The sequence below is a fragment of the Vidua chalybeata genome, chromosome 1, assembly GCF_026979565.1.
Source record: "Vidua chalybeata isolate OUT-0048 chromosome 1, bVidCha1 merged haplotype, whole genome shotgun sequence".
Lineage (NCBI taxonomy): Eukaryota > Metazoa > Chordata > Aves > Passeriformes > Viduidae > Vidua > Vidua chalybeata.
In genome coordinates, this window is record NC_071530.1 from 3,366,034 (window position 1) to 3,384,630 (window position 18,597).

General features: G+C 39.8%; 1 protein-coding gene across 5 annotated transcripts in view; it reads right to left on the reverse strand.

The window, feature by feature from the left end:
* The window catches only part of ADCYAP1R1 (ADCYAP receptor type I), a 144,159-nt gene that overhangs the window by 11,370 nt on the left and 114,192 nt on the right, over positions 1-18,597 (reverse strand). For all 5 annotated transcript variants that reach the window (XM_053958533.1, XM_053958523.1, XM_053958514.1 and 2 more), the window contains 2 exons: positions 13,666-13,735; positions 11,174-11,265 (listed from right to left, as the gene is read on the reverse strand). In XM_053958533.1, the coding sequence (XP_053814508.1) occupies positions 11,174-11,265; positions 13,666-13,735 (162 nt within the window). The remainder of the gene's footprint in view (positions 1-11,173; positions 11,266-13,665; positions 13,736-18,597) is intronic.

Below are 18,597 nucleotides of genomic sequence, written 5' to 3' on the forward strand. Positions count from 1 at the left end.
AAGTGTCCTGGGCAGGGACTGCAGCTGCATCTGGGAGGAAGAGGGAGGGTGCTAGGGTGGAAGGGGAAAGAAAAAGTTAAACACTCCCGGGGTGAAATGAGAGATGGATGATGCGGCTGAAGGCCACCGGACACCTGGACGTCTCAATGCAAATGAGAGAGAACACAAATCTGAGGCAAAAGGAGTTGTAATTCAATTCTAGATGTCTCAGAGGTGCTTAAGAGGAGGGAAACGAGCATGCTGATCCAGGGGAAGGAGGTTATGCTGCATTATCCAAGTACATCCATCATGAAAATGGTCAGGGTTCTGAATTTAGGTCGCTACCAACACACGGGGAATGATGAGATTTGTGCCTTGTCTCTGAATGTGCTGAAGGGGAATCCTTTGGGAAATCCAGTAAAGGTAGACCTTGATTAATGCAAATTAAAACTGCTCCCTGTGAAGAATCTTTGTGCACCCTGCTTGAGTAATTCTATGTAACCTCACCATGAGTAGGAGTGGCAGCTGTGTAGCAGCAGGAGAAGGAATGCAGAAACAAACCAATGAAATAAAGCATTGAAAATACAATAGAAAGTTAACCAAAGTGGAAGTAGAGAGATTGTATGGGAGAGAGAGGAGAAAATTGAAGAGAGGATCCCTATAATATATTGTTTATATCACACACCCACTTCCCCTCAGCTGATACTTCTCTAGGCTGGGAGACATCTTCTCCTTGCTGCTCAGGAGCTGAAGATTCCCTGAAGCTGCACTTGCTTCCCTTCGAAACACCACCTACATTTACAAACCCCCACGCCCTTACACAGATCAGATGGAGCAGTTTGGAAAGCAGAACTTGTTCTGTGAGCAACAAACAGATTCCACAATTCCATCCCACTGCAGTGGCTGCAGCTCTGACCCACTCTGTGCAGGCAGAGCCATTCACCCTCCCATCCAGACAGAGTAAGCCCAGGTGCTCCTCAGCAAAGTTGTCTTTTAGTTGTATCTCCTCTAATTCTTTTAGCTGCATGCCTTTTTCCTTGCTGCCCCATGCCAGCTTGGCAGTGAGGCCATAAAGTGAGATTTACCTGACCTATTTTAAACTTGTTTAAAGTTAAATAAGCTGTATAAAAGGATTTTCTTCTCTGGACTGGGTAGGTCTCCACTGACTGTAGAAGTAGCCCTGCAGGATTAGTTTCTTATTAAACCAGGTAGATCCCCTGCTGTCTTGCTAAAAGTACAACAAACAAGTGCTCTTCATGGGGGAAAAAAAAAGAATGAAACTGTGTCTCTAGACTTTAATGGAAAACAAATCCCAAATTCTTAGTCTTGATACCTAGAATTCTACTTTTCCTTGCTATTGCCACCAAAATAAGAAGCTGAAGCTGGATGACTGCTCGCAGATTAATGCTGTGATTAAAAACAAACGTTTAACAAACATGAATTTGGTCCAGAACTTTTTGTCCAGTAAATCTGAGCCTTGAGTAGATCTGAGGCTTGAAGATGAAACTGAATGGTCAAAGAGAGCCAAAAATCCTATGTACAGTGCTCATTCTTGGCTTTTCTAATTTCTACAGAATGGACACAAAAAGGAGAACACCATCGCTATACTTGGAGTTAAATAATGAAGAGATTAAGCCAAATATTTGCCTGTGCTCTAGAGAATAAAGCTGGTAGCAGAGAGCAGAATTCTGCCAACAAAAACAACTGTAGCTTCAAGGTTCTGTGTCCTGATTCTTGCCCTGTCTTAATTCTGGAGCTCCTGTTTTCCCAAGCTGGGTTATTGTCTCTGAGTGCAGAGCACAAATCCAAGTCATGCACTGTGGAATAATTCTGTTGGAGGTGCAGTAACATCACTGAGGTGCAGCAGACGATAGAATTAGAAATTAGAATAATGTTCAATGAGAAAAATGTACCGTGCCAAATGAGATTCTTACATAAATTAACATTCTGAATACTGTTTCAAAAGAAGAATGTGCATATCCAAATCCAAGCATAAATGTCTGAGAATGGGATTTAGCTCATTGTCCTTGAAAGAAAGCAAATGAGCAAAGCCCACTGAGTGTTTATTGTCCCGGGCTGACACAAGAAGTGGATTTTCAAGCATTACAGACAGGTTTTGGCTCCTGTCAGCTGGCAGAGCTCAGCATCACTATAACTACACTGGGTTTATATAATTGGCAGCTCTGAAGCTTCAGTTACACTGTTTTGACTCACCTGCCTTACATGTTCTACAATATCCCTGCAGATTCACGGCACAACCCATCTCTACAACTCTCCTTCATGAAAAAAGAGAGCACTGCCTTTGTTGAAAAAACCTGGGCTTGCAGACACTTAATCGGCTGAATAAATCCAGTGTTTTCTTTGGAAATATAAAGAGGAATTACAGCTTGGAATTCCCTCAGTAATGATACAGATGGGACTAAGACTGTGATATGAACCTTACATGTGGTCCTGTCTTGAGGTAGTTTGCATTTGTTTCAACAACCTTCATTGAGACTTCTTTCTGTATTAAGCCTCTGTAGCCTGGTGGCCTTTGAGGATGTTCTTTTACTCTCCAAGGCAGGCAGAGTTTGTTCTTAGAAACGGGATTACCTGCTTTGCACCACACAGTTCCTTTGACACACAGTGTTAGTCACAAGATCCTCACAAGAAATTTATCTTTCCAGATCAAAAAACCTTCTGCATTGGGACAGCACCATCTTCCTTGTCCCCTCCCTACCTCAGGCTGTGTACTTGCTTGGAGTACATCCTAAAAATTCTCCAGATGTAAAACTAACCCCACTGGATGTGAAACAATGCCAGCTGCTGAAGTGAAACACAAGAAATCAATGACAAGGAGAAACAGAGACACTGGAGGGAAAGTAAATTCCTGTTGCACTCATATGATAGAGGCAAAAGTGTGAATGGTGGGAAAAACTAAGTGGAAGTCCATGGTTGCTGGTGGGCATTGAGCCTTGGTATGAATTGAAAGCACGTTCAGGATCAGAGATGTCAGAATTATTCCCCATTTCCTGCAGTCTCACATTAACTGCTGCATGACCAGTTGCTTCAGCTCCACCTTCACCTTAAGTAACTGATTCAAAGAATCAGAGGTGCAAATTGATGTGGGGACAAAGAAAAATTCAGATCTATCCCTTTCAGTCTAACAGTGCACTCAAACCAGCAAACTTAGACATGAGCAATGCATGAGGAAAAGGACAAACAGCCAGAATGGTCTACTTTGAGTATTACCAAGTTAACACTCAACTTGAAACTCCTAAAAGTTTTTCTGATTCTCCAAACCCATTATTTTTCCCAGGATCTAAGCAAGCTGCTCTGATAAAAGATCCTGCACCCAAATCCATGGCTAATTCAAAAAGCCGAGTTGCCTTGGGCACTGGATATTCCCTATCCTGCTGATCTCCATGACAGCTGAAGCATATCAATACACATCAAAATTAAATTTTTCACTCTGACCAAGTGCAGTGACTTCATAACCACATTTGAGATCCATTCTGCATTTTCTTCCTGAAAGCCACCTGAATTTTGCTAATCAGGAAGCTCCAGCATGTGGCAAAATTTACAAGGGTACAGCAAATTTAGTGACGTGCAGCCACTCTGCCTTTACAATATGAAGCTTTCTATTGTGCACATTGCTAAAGTATTTGTGGCCTTTTAAGCAGCAAGGCTGGAACAATTTTAGATATCTAAAGTGTTTCAGACAGCACATGTGTGGGCAAAATCCTGTATTTACACAGGCACCCTACAGATGCAAGCACTTACATATAAATCCCTCTGGCTTGAGCCTCTGGGTGTTCTGAGTTCTGCTCCACACCAGTTATGGCAATCAAGCCATGATGGCTTTGGTACTGTCTTTGAAAAGTGTTTATATCTGAAATTTCCAGATACATGGCGCTAACATTTCAATGGGACTCACAAAACACTGTTTAGTCTTTTTTTGGTGCCTCAAACTCTGTGGAAACAGGGCTGTTAGGGCTAATCCAACCCTTGATAGAACTGTTGAGAGTGCAGCAAGCTTTGCTGTGTTTTCTTAAAATATATATATATATATATATAAAGAGAATTGCAGTGTTGGATAAAACCTGGCATTATTCTCTCCCTCACTAACCTGCACACATTCTTGATCTTTCAAGAGAAGGAGCATCTTTTAGTGGCTTCTGTTCTAATGCAAAATTGCTCTATTTCAGTTCACGGCTTGCTCTTGTGACAGATGGGGGGACAAAAGTCTATGTTTTGCTCTTGTAGGATGCAACTTGTGGATAAAGATCTTTGTTCTTTAAGGCTGCCACAGATCATGGGGCCAAGGAGAAGTTTTAAGTCATCATTAGAGAATTCTTACAGGTGAAACCCATGCAGATTTCAAAATCTCATGAGTTCATCAACAACAAAAAAATCACCATTGTATCCTTTTGTCTGTCTGTATATCCATTTAAACCATAAAATTTCCCATGAAAATGCCTTACAGCCACAGAAATAGTGTTTAAAGACAAAGTCAGGCTATTTTTCAATTCTACTGCAAGAGGAAAAAGGACAGGAGTCAGCCTCCACCACACAGACACCACCTGTGCAGGCCAAGGCCTTGCACCCTAAAATTTGCCTTCTAAAGATTTCCAAATAATAGAAGCAGAACCCTTTTCCATGTTGCATTCATCTCAGGTGGTGTTGTAACAACAAGAAATAAGATTTGTGATCCATGATTTCAAAATCAGATCCTGCCAAAGCTCTGGTCAGGTGCTTGTATATGATTGGAAATGGAATGGAATTTCCTTTATAAATATTGATTTGCTCTTTTGGAATATTCCTCTGGCTGGTGGCCCATGAGATAACAAAACCCCTTTCCAGGCAGAAATAGTTTTAGGTCTAATCTCATCATTTAAATAAGAATGTAAAGGATGTACTGGATGATAGGACAGTGTTGAGGTTGGGAAAGTAGATTTGAAAACCAAAAGTTCACCTTCCTGTCCTTGCCACAGGCACCTGAGGGATTTAGGTGCATTTTACCCTCAGTTGTTCAGTAGCAACAACAGCTCCCAGGAACATTATAAACACACTAAAGATTCTGTGCTGTTTGATTTTCCAGCAATTGAAACCACAGATAGGTAATCAAAGCAGAATGGGGTTTTTGATTATTTTATCTGAAAATAAATAAATCCCTGTTAATTACACTCGTGCTAATTATGGTATGTAGCCTGCATGATCTTACATTCCTAATGAGTACACTCAGATTTTTTCCAATCCCTACCTGAAAAGTTTGGCACAAATGAACACCCCCATCCTTTCCACCCAAAACTTCCAAAGTAAAAAACAACAACAAAAGAAAACCAAACCAGCACCCAAAGTAATAATTTTCCTTGGGCAATGCAAATGAAAAATATAGTCGTGAATGAGCACATTTTTTCTAGAATTTTAAATAAAGAAATCAAGAATTAGTGTTGATCAAAGCAGCAAGTATCTACTCCCCTGGCATTCCTTAGAAATGAGCACTAGGTCCTTGCTGATCATGCACTGACAAAATGACCATCATCTGTGTTTCCCAGTGTATTTTCCTGTGGTGGGAAAGGATTAACCCAAGGACACGAGTTCCTTTTGTTGCTGGGTCGTTGGGCGTCCCAGCACCCAGCTGGCAGTACCTGGGGGTCAGAAATTGCAGTGCCCTCCTAGAGAACACACTGTCCATCCAACATCTGCCACTTGCTTGCCAAAAAATCAGCCTTTTGGCACCGAGACCCTGTCAATAATTACCAACTCTGGCAGTCTGAGCACTTGCAGCAAGACAAAGCGGTAGCAGAATGAATCACTGCGTGTCCAGTGACTTTGGAGGTGAATTTTAGAGGAGTGTTGTTTACCAAAACATCTGGGTTACAACATTGCTTTTGCTGCCCTAAACCCTCTAGGTTGCACCATAGGTAAAATCATACCTACCTATGATATATGCCATGATTCTCCTTTCTTTCCAGCAAGATGCTGATTGGAGGAATGACGTAGACCTGAATTAGCTAGATATATATGTGGGGTTTATTTTCTTTTCATTGAGCTTTCAACATGTGATACAAAATTTATGAAGAATCTGTCAAAGCAAAAGCAGAAACAAGCTTCCCCCTCCCAAATTATACCAGTCGTGATAAACTGGAAATCATAATAAAATGAAAAGAATTTTTTTTTTTTCAGTTATATGTGCTTGATACTTAAAAATGAATGAAAAAACAAAGATTTGATGGAAATGTGTGGGTCTTTTTAATTTTAAGGGTTATTCCAGCATGCATCTACATCATGCACCTACTAAATATAGTGGTGTTTTATGGTAGTGATGCTGATGGTTTTCTCTCTAGAGTGAATATTTCAGCAATGCAACAATGCTTGTGGAAATAACAGTGTGAATTTAAGCTTTGTGTAGGCATTTCTCTATAAATAAGCTGGGTTTTTTTTTTTGTTTTTTTTTTTTTTTTTTTGGTGGTTTTTTTTTTTTTTTTTTTTGGTTTTTTTTTTTTTTTTTTTTTTTTTTTGGTTTTTTTTTTTTTTTTTTCCTGGGAGAGTGATGTACTCCCTCTACAACGACTTGGTCAAAACCAGGATGTCTGAAAAGAGATTCTGACATACCAGGTTACACAATGTTGGCTGGATTCTTCATGGTAAAAACAGAGAAGTCTTGCCAGATCAGATTATTATCCATTTCCTAAAATTCCAGGGAAGAAACTGATAGATGATAAGTCCAAGTAAATAATGTGGGCCTGATGGGCTGCTCTGTGTGCTGAACCAGCCACTGTAGGGTTATGAATATGCGTTTGCAGTGCCCAGGACAGTGAGATCCCATTTAATTCGTGGACTCCTGATGTGTTGCTCCTCGGCTTTCAGCATATGTGGTAATTTATCCCTAAATAATCTGCTACTTTTGATGCCTCAGGTTTAAGCTTTTATATTTTCAGATTCTGTGCTGCTTTCATGTGTGGGTCTGGGCTTCATATCAGGGGATGCTGAGCTCTCTGCACAGAGCAGGGAGACAAAACAATTCCTGCTCCAGCTGGGCACCAAGGACAAATGATCCAAATCTCAGGCCAAGAGCACAAACAACGTGGGCTGGAGAGAGAAAAACAAGCAGGATGGGAGTGCATGGGCTAAAGCTGGAATGGGACAATGAACTGCAAGGTGCAAATGGAGCAGAGCTGATCCCAGTGAGAGCCCCCGGGAGCGCTCGTGCATTTTGGGACCATTTTGGTGGATCTTGGGTGCAGCCCTGGCTGGGCTCTGGTGCTGCCCAAGGTGCATCCATGGAGGCCTTTTAATAAATCCCTACTTTATTCTTTAACTCCATCTAGTCTCTGTTTTAGGTCAGCCTTCACTGATATTTGCAAACTACAGTTGAAAATTGTTAAAAATCAGGGGCTTCTTTCTGTTTGGAATCACGTTAATTAATTTATAACGGGATGGAAAATACAGGCACCAATTCAAGACATGGTCGTTTGTTCTGTGAGATTAAATAGGACATGCCACAAGGGGGAATGGCTTTAAATGGAAAGACAGTATGTTTAGATTGGATATTAGGAAGAACTTATTTACTCTGAGAGAGGCGGGGGCCTGGGACAGGGTGCCCAGAGAAGCTGTGGCTGCCCCTGGATCTCTGGAAGTGTCCAAGGCCAGGTTGGACAGGGCTTGGAACAACCTGGGATAGTGGAAGGTGTCCCTGCCCATGGCAGGGGATGGCACTGCGTGATTTTAAGGCCCCTTCCAACCCAAACCATTTTATGTCTGTAACCATGGGACATTCCTGCTGTTTATTTCACCAGCTGAGGTGAGAAACCTGCCTGAACTTCGTTAATAGCTGTCTTAATTACTCTAAGAATACGATCAATAGTTCTTTATGCTTCCCCACCTCCTGGGGATCTCAGAACTTGTCCCTCAGATAAAAATCTATTCCATTTGCATTACTGATCTTGCTTTGGTTCAATGCCTAATTTGGCAAAATTATTCAGGAGGACTGACACAAGATTAACTGAAACCAGACATGTTTCTAGAAAAACATCTTAACCTTTGGCACTCCTCAGACTAAAAAGTAACTCATGGTTATGATGACTATTGGGAGTACGTGTGAAAGTGTCTTAGAAAAATAACTCAAAATAGTAATAGAATTAAAATGATCATTAAAGGGGTGTCTTCTATGCCTTTTTTGAATTCCTACCTCAGCTGCTTAGACATTTTGATGAATCTGTATTTTAGAGATCCCCAGTATTTTCAGCAGTAAAGAGGAGTTCCTCTTGAAAACATCAGTGAAAAAAAGATGGAGTGATTGCCCTCCCAGAACCTGGTGGGATTTTGGGGTCTCAGCAGCATGCAGGCAGCTCCAAGGGAAACTAAAAGCATGAGGTAAGGCTGGGGAGGCATGAGACTGGTGGTGAATGACTGAACATACAAGTGGGTAAAATGCAAGTTTATAACCACCGAAGCACTTGGCCACTCCAGGAAAATTGTGAGGAATTAGCAACGTCTTTCCAAGTTTTTGTCAGCTAAAGGCAAAGGCTGTTGCACACAATGATCAGGTTGTTTAGAGAGGAAGTCTAGATTTTTTTTTTTAATGGGAGTAAAGCCCTGGTAATGCATGGCAAATGATACAAATGATTGTTTGATTTATTTTAAGGTAAATCTTAAATTCTCCAGTGGCTACACTGCATTAATTAAGCCTCAGTTCCCCTGCAGTGCTCTCTTCTGCCATGGTCCTGTCATAGCTCCCAGCCAACTTCTCCAGTGGGAGATTTTAATAATGAATGCACAGTGGTAGCAATACATGATTAATCTTTGAATTTAAGCCCATCCCCGGGGCTTTAAAAATCAAATATACCCTTAAGTGCTTTGCAGAACCATCACCACCGCGTCTATGAAGTAGAAGAGGTAGATTTTTCTAACAAAAATAGTCATTACAAGGACTTGAACTTAAACATGTATCAAACATATAAAAATTAAATCCTGCTCAAAGTCAGTAGCCAAGGTTTTGGGGTCTTTCATTTTCCTTTTTTTTTTGATGATGGAAGTACCAGCTGTCTAAAGGGTTATTCCAAAAAATGGAAGACTGATATTAGAATAAACCTCAATCCCTGCTGCAGATCCATGTGGCGTTACTTTCAGAAACAGGCTGAAAATCCTTCCTCAACCTCATCGTTCCTCACCTACTAAAGGAAAAGTGCTTAAAGATGTTCTGGAATAAAGATCTGGATGAGGAATTTGGTCTGATGGAATGATGCTACAATAGGTTGAAACAACAAAATAGAACATGGAAAATGCTTAATATGAGCCACAGTCTAAATGTGAGATATTTCAATATGGTGACAGAACCAGATTATGATCTATTGTCTTCCTTACAAGCTCCCTTTTTACAGGGTTTGTGTGCACAAATATTGCCTCTGTCTGGTATATATCTGCACAGAATTATCAATTTCATTCCTTTTTATCGTCCCTGTGTGAACTTTGCTGCTGTCAAATCTGTTTGGATAAACAACACTCCACTCCATAACACATACATCAATGCGAGATCGATTTATACACACCCGGTTATAAAAGTTGCAAAAGAACATGAGAAAAAAATAATGGCAGCGAATGGAACAGAAAATATGATGTTTTCTCTTGCTTTTGGTGGCTAACTATACACATAGGAAAAACACCAGCAAAACCCAGTCACCATATTGATCCAAGATGACAAGGGATGTTTGATAATCCAGTTAAATCTTTGGAGTCTGTGGCATGCTTTGCTTCATACGTGAGATGTGCAGCAGACACCCAACATGCACTTAAAAATTCAGACTCAGAACGAGCTCTGCACATCTCAGGTGTTAATTAAAATCTAAGAAGTCAGGGATGGCTTCCCAGCAGAACATCCATGGGTAGCCTCATGCAAGCCCTAGGCAGACCATGCACAAGTTAACCTAGTCACTAAGTCTCATCCTCAGTTGTATTTCTGAGCTAAATCTACCCACAGAATCAATTTAAAACATTATTTTTGGCTGTGGAAACATAGTTTAAACCAAGATGAAAGAGGCAGTGCCTTCAGTAAGTGGATGCCTAGCTACAGACATGAAAATTGAGGCAGAAAATATTATTATTTAATACAAATCTAAACTAGATAAGAGGGGGGGAAAAAGAAAAATAGGCAGCTGGAGGACATATTTTTCCCTGAAAAATGTCATTTGGATGGATGACATCATTATACTATAATTGAGGTTACTTAGGGTGAAACTAAGCAGTGGGTAATTGTATTTGCTACCAAATAAACATCTCTTACTTTACCCTAACATCTTTTAGTTTTATTTAAGGTGTTCATAGCTTGCCTATTTTCATCAGGAATTTAGTACTAGATTAAATAGTCCTACCTGTGTCTATGTGTGCAAGAAAACACTCAAGCTCACAAAAAAAAAACCCAAAACCAAATGTGTGTGGTGTTTAGGCCAACACCAGATGTGCTGCCCCTAGTTATTCCTAGTTATTCCAGAGGATTATATAATTTTTATATGAAGAATGACTGCATGCACAAAAAAATGATGACAACCACTTCAACTGCCCAACCTCTGCCATCTTATGTGGTGGAAGCTAATAAAAATGATTCCAGTTTAAAAAAAAACATATAAATCACCAAGCTGCAAACATCTAGAGGAGAATTTTAGGATTCATGTGCATTTTAAAACAATTTTAAGGGGGTGTGTGTGTGAAATGTCTGGCTTAAGTGGAATGCATTTAAGTTTATGAGAAACATGGACATAAGCATGTCTAGGGGATCTGCCTACACTATAATTCAGCCTAAAATCAATTAAACCTTTTCACCAAATCTCATTGATTTCAGTGAACTTTGAACCATGTCCTGGAAGTTATGAAGCACAGCAAAGCATCCCATGAGGATAACAATTTTTATACCAATATGTTAATTTTCAGATAACTGACATGTAAAAACCTTAGATTTGGGATGGGTTTAGTTTTAATCTTGTATTTATGCTTATTTAATGGGCCTTTTAAAGAAATGTGAAAGCTGGCATTAAAATGCACTTACACAGCCGATGGATTGAAAAATTAAAGTAAAAGTCAACCAAAATAATTTAATAGGCCTTGCAACTCTTTTCAAAAATCAGCCTAATTCAGTTGAGGTTTCTTTTTTACTTTGTGGGTTTTTCCTATGTGTATATCAGTAATTTAAATTGATTACTGCTTTATTTGTACTTACAAGTAAATGCTGGATTCATTGCCCCCGATGTCAGGTGACTGGAGTTTCTGCACAAGTATCACAATTATGCCAATAAAAAGCACAAAGTTTATCTGGAGGAAAGAAAAAAAAAAGGAAAAAATTGTTACAATGACATACTTTTGCAAAGTATGAAAATGAGACATGCTGGTTACATTCCCTTTTTCTTCTCCAAACTACAGTCTAAAAGTTTTACAGGATCAGGAGAAATGGGGAAAGTTCACAAGGGTCTTATCCCCTTTGCTGCAGCTAAAATGAGGCAGAATTTCTGCAGTCTTAAGACAAGAGAAGAGAAACATAAATGGAAAAGTTTCAAAATTTTTTATTATCAACCAGTGCAGAGTAAAAAGAAAGCCTGTTCTCTGACCAACACACTTCTCAGTTTAAGAGTTTCTCTCTGTTTTAAAAACCTGGAGAATGATAAAATTAGTTTATTTCAATGCTTTGGCTTGAGATTAGGCTGTCACCAACTCCCCAGCTTCTTAGAGTGTGAACAGTGGAAATTTAAGTTGGTCCATTATAAAGTCTCCTAGAGGGAGACCAGGAACTGAACATGAGCATCAGCATCAGTCTCATTATCTGAAGGTTGTGAGTTTGATCCTTACATGGGGCACCATTATAATGTTGGCCTTTGGGGTTTTTTTTTTTTGGTTGAGATTGGGATTGAAGATACCTGAAGGTATTTGACTCAAATGTTTATTTTTTCTTATTTATGTCACAGTCACACAGGTAGGGAGTTCTGTAGTATTCTACTAACAAGATATAAAATGGCTAACTATTTTTTGTTATAAGGTTTTTTAAGGTTAAACTATCTAATTAAGAAATGAAATTTAAATTATTTTCACTTTTAACTTAATGACTAATCACTCAAAGTCCACAATGCGGACTTTTCTGTTTAATTACAAAATACTACTCAAACTTACAGAGAAGAAGATGAATGACTAGTGTCTGTTTTAAAACTTCTATCTTGTTCTATATATATTATTATATTCCAAAACCCCAAACTCTAAGTATTCCACCTTGTGATATTACACACTTCTAATTAAACCACACACTTGTAATCCTAGTGTCATCAATCAATTTTGGAATCTTTTTCTATGGTTTCATGTCAAATGTAGTGCTTTCTTGGGAGTACAGAAAGTCTAAAATTCTTAGCATCTAGAACTCTAACATCTTCCAGCAGTTTCTGTCTGATCTCAGGACTACAAAGGGCTGGAGAAGCCCAGTTGTCCCTTGCTGGTTGTTTGGTTCTTTAATGCCTTTGACAGAAACCAGGTTTAACTGATTCCCCAAGCAGAACATGATCCTTCATAGACTGTGCCTGCAAAACACAGAAATTCACACACGGAAAAAAAAATCTTGGATCATTAAACCATCTCTGTTTTGGTGCTGAAATTGGCTGAATTTCCTTTGATTTATCTGACAGTTGCTGGACTTTACAGAGCTGTCCAAAGATTTCAAAGGAGAAACACGAAACCTGATAAAACTTCCTGTTTCATTGGTTACCTGTGAGCTGGATGTCTGAATTCCCACAAAACCCACTGCAAACCTGCTTAATTATGTCTGTGGAGTGTGGAGAGCAACTTAGAATACCAGAATGAGACACTTACATGTGGCAAGGATTTTCAGGTGCCACTGACCATATTGTCCAGGGGCTCAATTTATTTTCCTAAATGCAGGAGCCCAACAGCATTTTAAAATTCTTGTATTATTTGGAGCACCAGAATATCTCCTTCTCTTCAGATATTCAAAATCCATCTGTACACAATCCTGAATTATATGTTCTAGGGAATCCTGTTTAAGCAGGGAGGTCAAACTAAATGACTTCCAGTAATTCTTTCCAATTTTAGCTATTCTGTGAAGCCCAAACAGGGCACTTTGGAACCTCTCAGTCCTCCATGTGCATGTATCTGACAAAATTTGAGCCAAATCCAAGAGTTCCATCAATTAAAGAGAGCTCAGACACCTTGCTGGCAATATAGCATCCTGCACTATGACCAAGTGCTATTTTAAATCTAATATTAGATAAATAAATGTAGCTGTGAAGTTAATCCCATTCAGCAGACAGAGTGCATTTTCCTGGTCACTGATATTTACTATTGTTTTAGATACCCTGGATTGTCCCATTTGGCCTTCAGCTGCCACCCCAATTGGCCCAGAATTTCCATATATCCTATGACACCTCTGCCAGCCCCAGACAAATGTTCCACATGCTCTGGGGTCTTAATTATAGCATTTGTGTCTGTGTCTAACTGAATAACTCCTTTGCTTGCAGGCAGTGCTCCATCATTTAATTTATATTAATCCTTCTTAATAATGAGATTCCTTGGCTCTGTGGGTGGCAAATGATGGAAATTCAGAGAATTTGCCCACCAGTCCAGCACAGGGGTGCAGCACAGTTTGTAAAATATTTGAAGATGTTTAAATTTGTCCTCAGGAGAGCTGAGGAAGTGTCTTCTCCAAGTGCTACTCACCATGATTGACCCAACCACGGGACCCTTGATCACCCACCACAAGGCAGTGTTGTCATTCATGTCCCAGCAGCTGCAGTCGTTGAGGAAAGAATGGGATGGGGAAAGAGAAGGAAAGAAAACAAGACATAACAATGAAATTAATGAACTTACAGCTGTTTTTAAGGGGGCAGAATGTGAGAGATTGGTTTCGCAGCTAAATTATTTTATCTAAGTTCAAATGGATAGTTCTTTACTTTGTCTTATTGCAGCTTTCTTTTACAGCCTTTCCACAATCATTTGGAAGTGAAATAAGTATTTTTTGTAGCAGTTTTGATGGTATTCCTGTTAAACAGCTTAGATATTTTGGAAAAACCCTTTAAGTGTGTTTCTGTGTCTATAATACAACTGTTAAGTTGTCCTTTAAAAAAAAAAAAAAAAAAAAGAGATACATCAATGGATGGGGATTTTTTGGATGGTTATTCCAAAGTTTGATGTCTCACTCACACAAGGATTTTTACACATTTCCAGTACAACCAGGATCCTGGTTGTATTCACATATCAGAATGATTTTCCAGTCATTTGGCAAGTCCTATCCAGGATTCATCTGAGAAGGATCAAATACTGGGCAACAGTTGGGGTCAGCTCCTTTGTTAAGCTGTTGCTAGTGAGTAATCATACATAAAATTACATTTCTACCCCAGAGTTTAAAATCTTCCTCTGAAATCACCAATGGATTCTGCAGAAGGCTATTTCACACAGGTGCACTTGGACATTCAAATATATGGTTTATATTCATAGAGAGATTTAATGTTTACATACATTTTTAGAGCTAGAAAACCAATAATAATGAAAATAATCGTATTTTCCAAGTTCTGCTACACTATTATAATGACTACTATTTATTATTGAGAAATGTCTTCATGACTTTTTTAAGTCATCAAGAATTTCTCAACTAAAATTTTTCTTTCATTTGCCTCCACTTTCTTCCCCTGGTTTTCTCCCTAGAAAATATAAAATCCTGGAAATCTGTCTAAATTGTACTTGCAGTTCTGAGAAGGAGTTTTTCCTTCCCGCTGGGAAATGAGCCAAAGTCCCAGCAGAGGCTGTCATGGTGCATTTGTCAAATGCCAAAGAACAATTGGGAAGAACATACAGGAATAAAACACTGCTGGTCTCATGAGAGCTTACTACAACTTCAGTGTCATTTAAATTGTTGTGTGGTAGCATCTGGGGGAAAAGTGAAAATCTTTAAACAAAACTATATGCATATGTAAAAGTGAGGAGGCAGAGCTAAAATCCCACCAACAAAGTGTGTGTGAGAGAAATCCCAAATGGCTGAGTGATGCCTGGTTCAGAAATTTCATTTAAACTTATATTTGCAGTTGAACAATATTCATTCTTTTCATTCTTTCTCTCTTTCATTCTTTTCAGTTGAACAATATTTATTCATTTCAGATGGACAATATTTTACTGGATTCCCATAAACCAACATACAAATAAGGATTTGTGTGGTACAGCTGGTGAGAAGTGGGAAAATTTACACAGAATTATGTAATTTTGCTTCTGTTTGCACAGCATGGAAACCTGAGATCACCCACAATCTAAGGGGCTGATGACTGAGATTTCCAAGTACAAATTAATATATCCTAGTTATCTCACTTTGGATGCCCAACTTAAAGTATTTGAAAGGGGATAAATGCTCAGAGGGATCTCCTCACCCATAGTCAGGAAATCAGGCTTTTTGTCAGTGATCAACAATGGTATGGACCTAAAATCACCAATTATCTTTTAAATTATTTTTATGCATTTATAACTTAGGTGCTGTCTAATGAAAATTACCCATTATTTGCAGAGCTGAACCTCCTTATGATGAACATTAAATCTGCCCTGAAAATCTTTAGTGAATTGAAAAATGTTGGAAATCTGGGCAAATTATTAAATATTGATTTAGCTGTAAAAGTAGATATTGATGTATGGCAATTTGTCTGTGTAGGAAAGAGGAATTACAAGGATAGGAATCCACCTCTAATTCCAGTTATCTGGACTGTAGAGACCAACAGCCCAGTTAATTGTCCCAGAATCTGGTTTGGACAAAGACCTTGGAGGTTGTTTTGGGTTTCTTTTTCTCACACCGAGTTACTTTAAATGTGCACTCTGGGGTGATACATCATCCCCTACAAATTCCTATCCTAGACCTCTCTGTTTTTTTTTTTCTTCTCCTCTTCTTAGACCTTTTCTTCTACTTAAACCACTCCCCTGTTTTTCCAGGAGTTCAGTTCCTAACTTCCACCTTGTAGACGTCAACAATGAATCAGATCAATCTCACACAGATTTTTTTCAAGGACTTTCAAGGATGTCCAGTCCCTGTGACACGTGCAGGATAAACGAGGGGGAAGGAACCACCATCTCCCCCCCAGATAAAAAAAAGCAGGAATGCACAACAGAACATTTGGAATTTTCTGCACCATGTAAACAAGCTCCCTAATTTCTGTCAAATGCTTCCCCACAGTGCAGGATGAAAATAAATTATTCTTGTTCAGGATGGATGAAGGGAAGGGAGCCAGGGGGATGGGGATGGGATGTGATTTCCATTTGCAGAGGCCAGAGGCTGATCTCTGGTGCACGTCTGGAATAACTCCACTTAAATCAGGAGCAGAGCTCTGGATCAACAGACAGCTGCATTTATCTCCTCAGTCCTGTCACTTACAGTGATGGAAATCAGGAGCTGAAGTCCAGGGAGCTCTGCCAGTTTTATAAGGAACAGGCAGGAGGGGACTCAGGCTCTGAGCCTGTATTTCAGTCCATGCCTTTGCCACTGTGGTTTTCCAGTTCAGTAATTTCCACAACATTTTCGGACTCATGCTGGCTTCTCCCCCACTCCCAGAACAATGCTGGCTGATTTTTAAAAAGTAACCAGTGAGACTCTCAGCTAGAACCTCTCTAAATGTTTTGCATGCTAAATAGCTCCTCTAAATAATAGGAATGTTTTTGGTATGTTTTGTTTTTCCTTGTGCAAGACGTTCTCCCTACCTGCAAAATGCAAGAGGTGTTTGGACTTGTAAGATAAATTAGTGCTTTCAGGGCCAGTGCTGCAATCCTAATAATGACACAACAGGGGTTTCTGGCTTGTTTTGCATGGAAATAAATGATTTAATTTGTCTTAATGTCAAAATAGAACATTAGGTCACAGCATTGGCATCCCCAGTGGAGGAAAGGCTTTATTTGCTTTCCAGAGAGAGTCTGAAAGAACAAGGATGAAGAAAACCTGACAGACAAATGAGTTTTGTGGAAATTTTGCATGGAGGTATTTCCAGTATTAGACAAAATTAAAGCATAAGCCTCAATGACTTGAAAATGGGATTTCCAAGGCATGGAGTGCCTTTCCCTCAGTTTTGTGTTTTCGAAAAACCACTGACTGATTTTTGAAATTTTACTCAGTCTACCTCATTATTTCTTACATTTCACCAGATTCAAGCATAGCTCTCAAAAAAAATCATTGCCAAGTTTGTCTTTTCAGGGTGTAAATACACATCCATTCCTACCTGCCACACCTCCTGCTCTATACTATACTATTCTATACCTCTATCTACTAAAGGAGTAGATACTGACTACCAAAAAAGCAGGTCCAGTTCTGGGAGCAGCTTTTCCTTCTGGTCCTTCAGAACAAGATATTTGCAGCTTTTTTCTCTTACCAAAAGAGACAATTTGGGAAGGACCTACCCTTTTGAATTCTTTATGGAATATTTTTTTTTTTTCCACACAGAAGACAGAATGTGGATTTCTGTTTCATCTCTATTCACCTCCCCTGCAAAATTCATGGAAAACCCTCCTCAGTGGGAAGCTAAACTCCTAATTGCCCTGACAAATCAAAGCTCAGCAAAGCCTTTTGCAGATTTCCTTCATTGTACCAGATTTATCTCCAATAATTTCTCCAGCTGAGCTCATCACCTTCATCTTCCTGCACAATCAGTGGGAAAGAAGCAGAGAATTATGTGGGATTCCATTTTAAGATGAGACAAATAATATCCTGCACTCCAGTAATTTAATGGAGCAGGGAATGGGGTCAGCTGCAGGTTTACAGGTTTGATGCCTGAATCTTTTAGGAACTGCAGTGGTGGCACAGACATCAAACTGTAACTCTGTGAATAGAAAAGTGCTTGAACTCTGGACCTAAATTATGTTTGTACACAAATGGATGTGAGAAATGAAAGGATAAAACAGAACAAGAGGAAATGGCCTCAAGTTGTGCCACAGGAGGTTCAGGCTGGACATCAGGAAGAATTTTTCCACTAAAAGGGTTTTGAACTTTGGATGGGGCTGCCCAGGGAGGTTTGGAGTCCCCATCTGTCTTAGCCTGGAAATGAGGTGTGTATTCTGTTCCCATCTGTCAGAGCTGGGGCAGTTCTCTGCTGTTCATTGGGTATTTTCTTTATCTCTCCCACAGCCAATCCTCCCTCCAGGAGAGCTCCTCTGTTCATGGCCACTGAGTGTCCCTGCATGGCTGAGAAAATTCCATCATCCCATGGGGAGATGCTGCGCCCAGGGGAGGAGCCAAGCATTCCTACCTGGATACAATCTGACTCCTGCAACACCACAGCAGCCTTTGCCCACTGCATTCCCAGAGGAGCAGCTTTCTGCCCCACTGCATTCCCAGAGGAGCAGCTTTCTTCCCCACTGCATTCCCAGAGGAAGCCCAGGCCCATCTCCAGCAGCCCTGGAGCTTCAGAGGAAAACTCCAGCCTTGTCCAGGATCCTGCTCCAGCAGAAGCACAGCTGGCACTGCAGGAGGGCTGAGCCACTGTGGAATGGGACTGCTGCCACCACCCTGACCCACAGGCTGCCAGGGCCTGCTCTGACTCTGGCAGTGGTTTTTTTTTGGTTGTTTTTTTTTTTTTTTGTTTGTTTGGTTGTTTTTTTTTTTGTTAATTTGTTTTGTTTTGTTTTGTTTTGTAC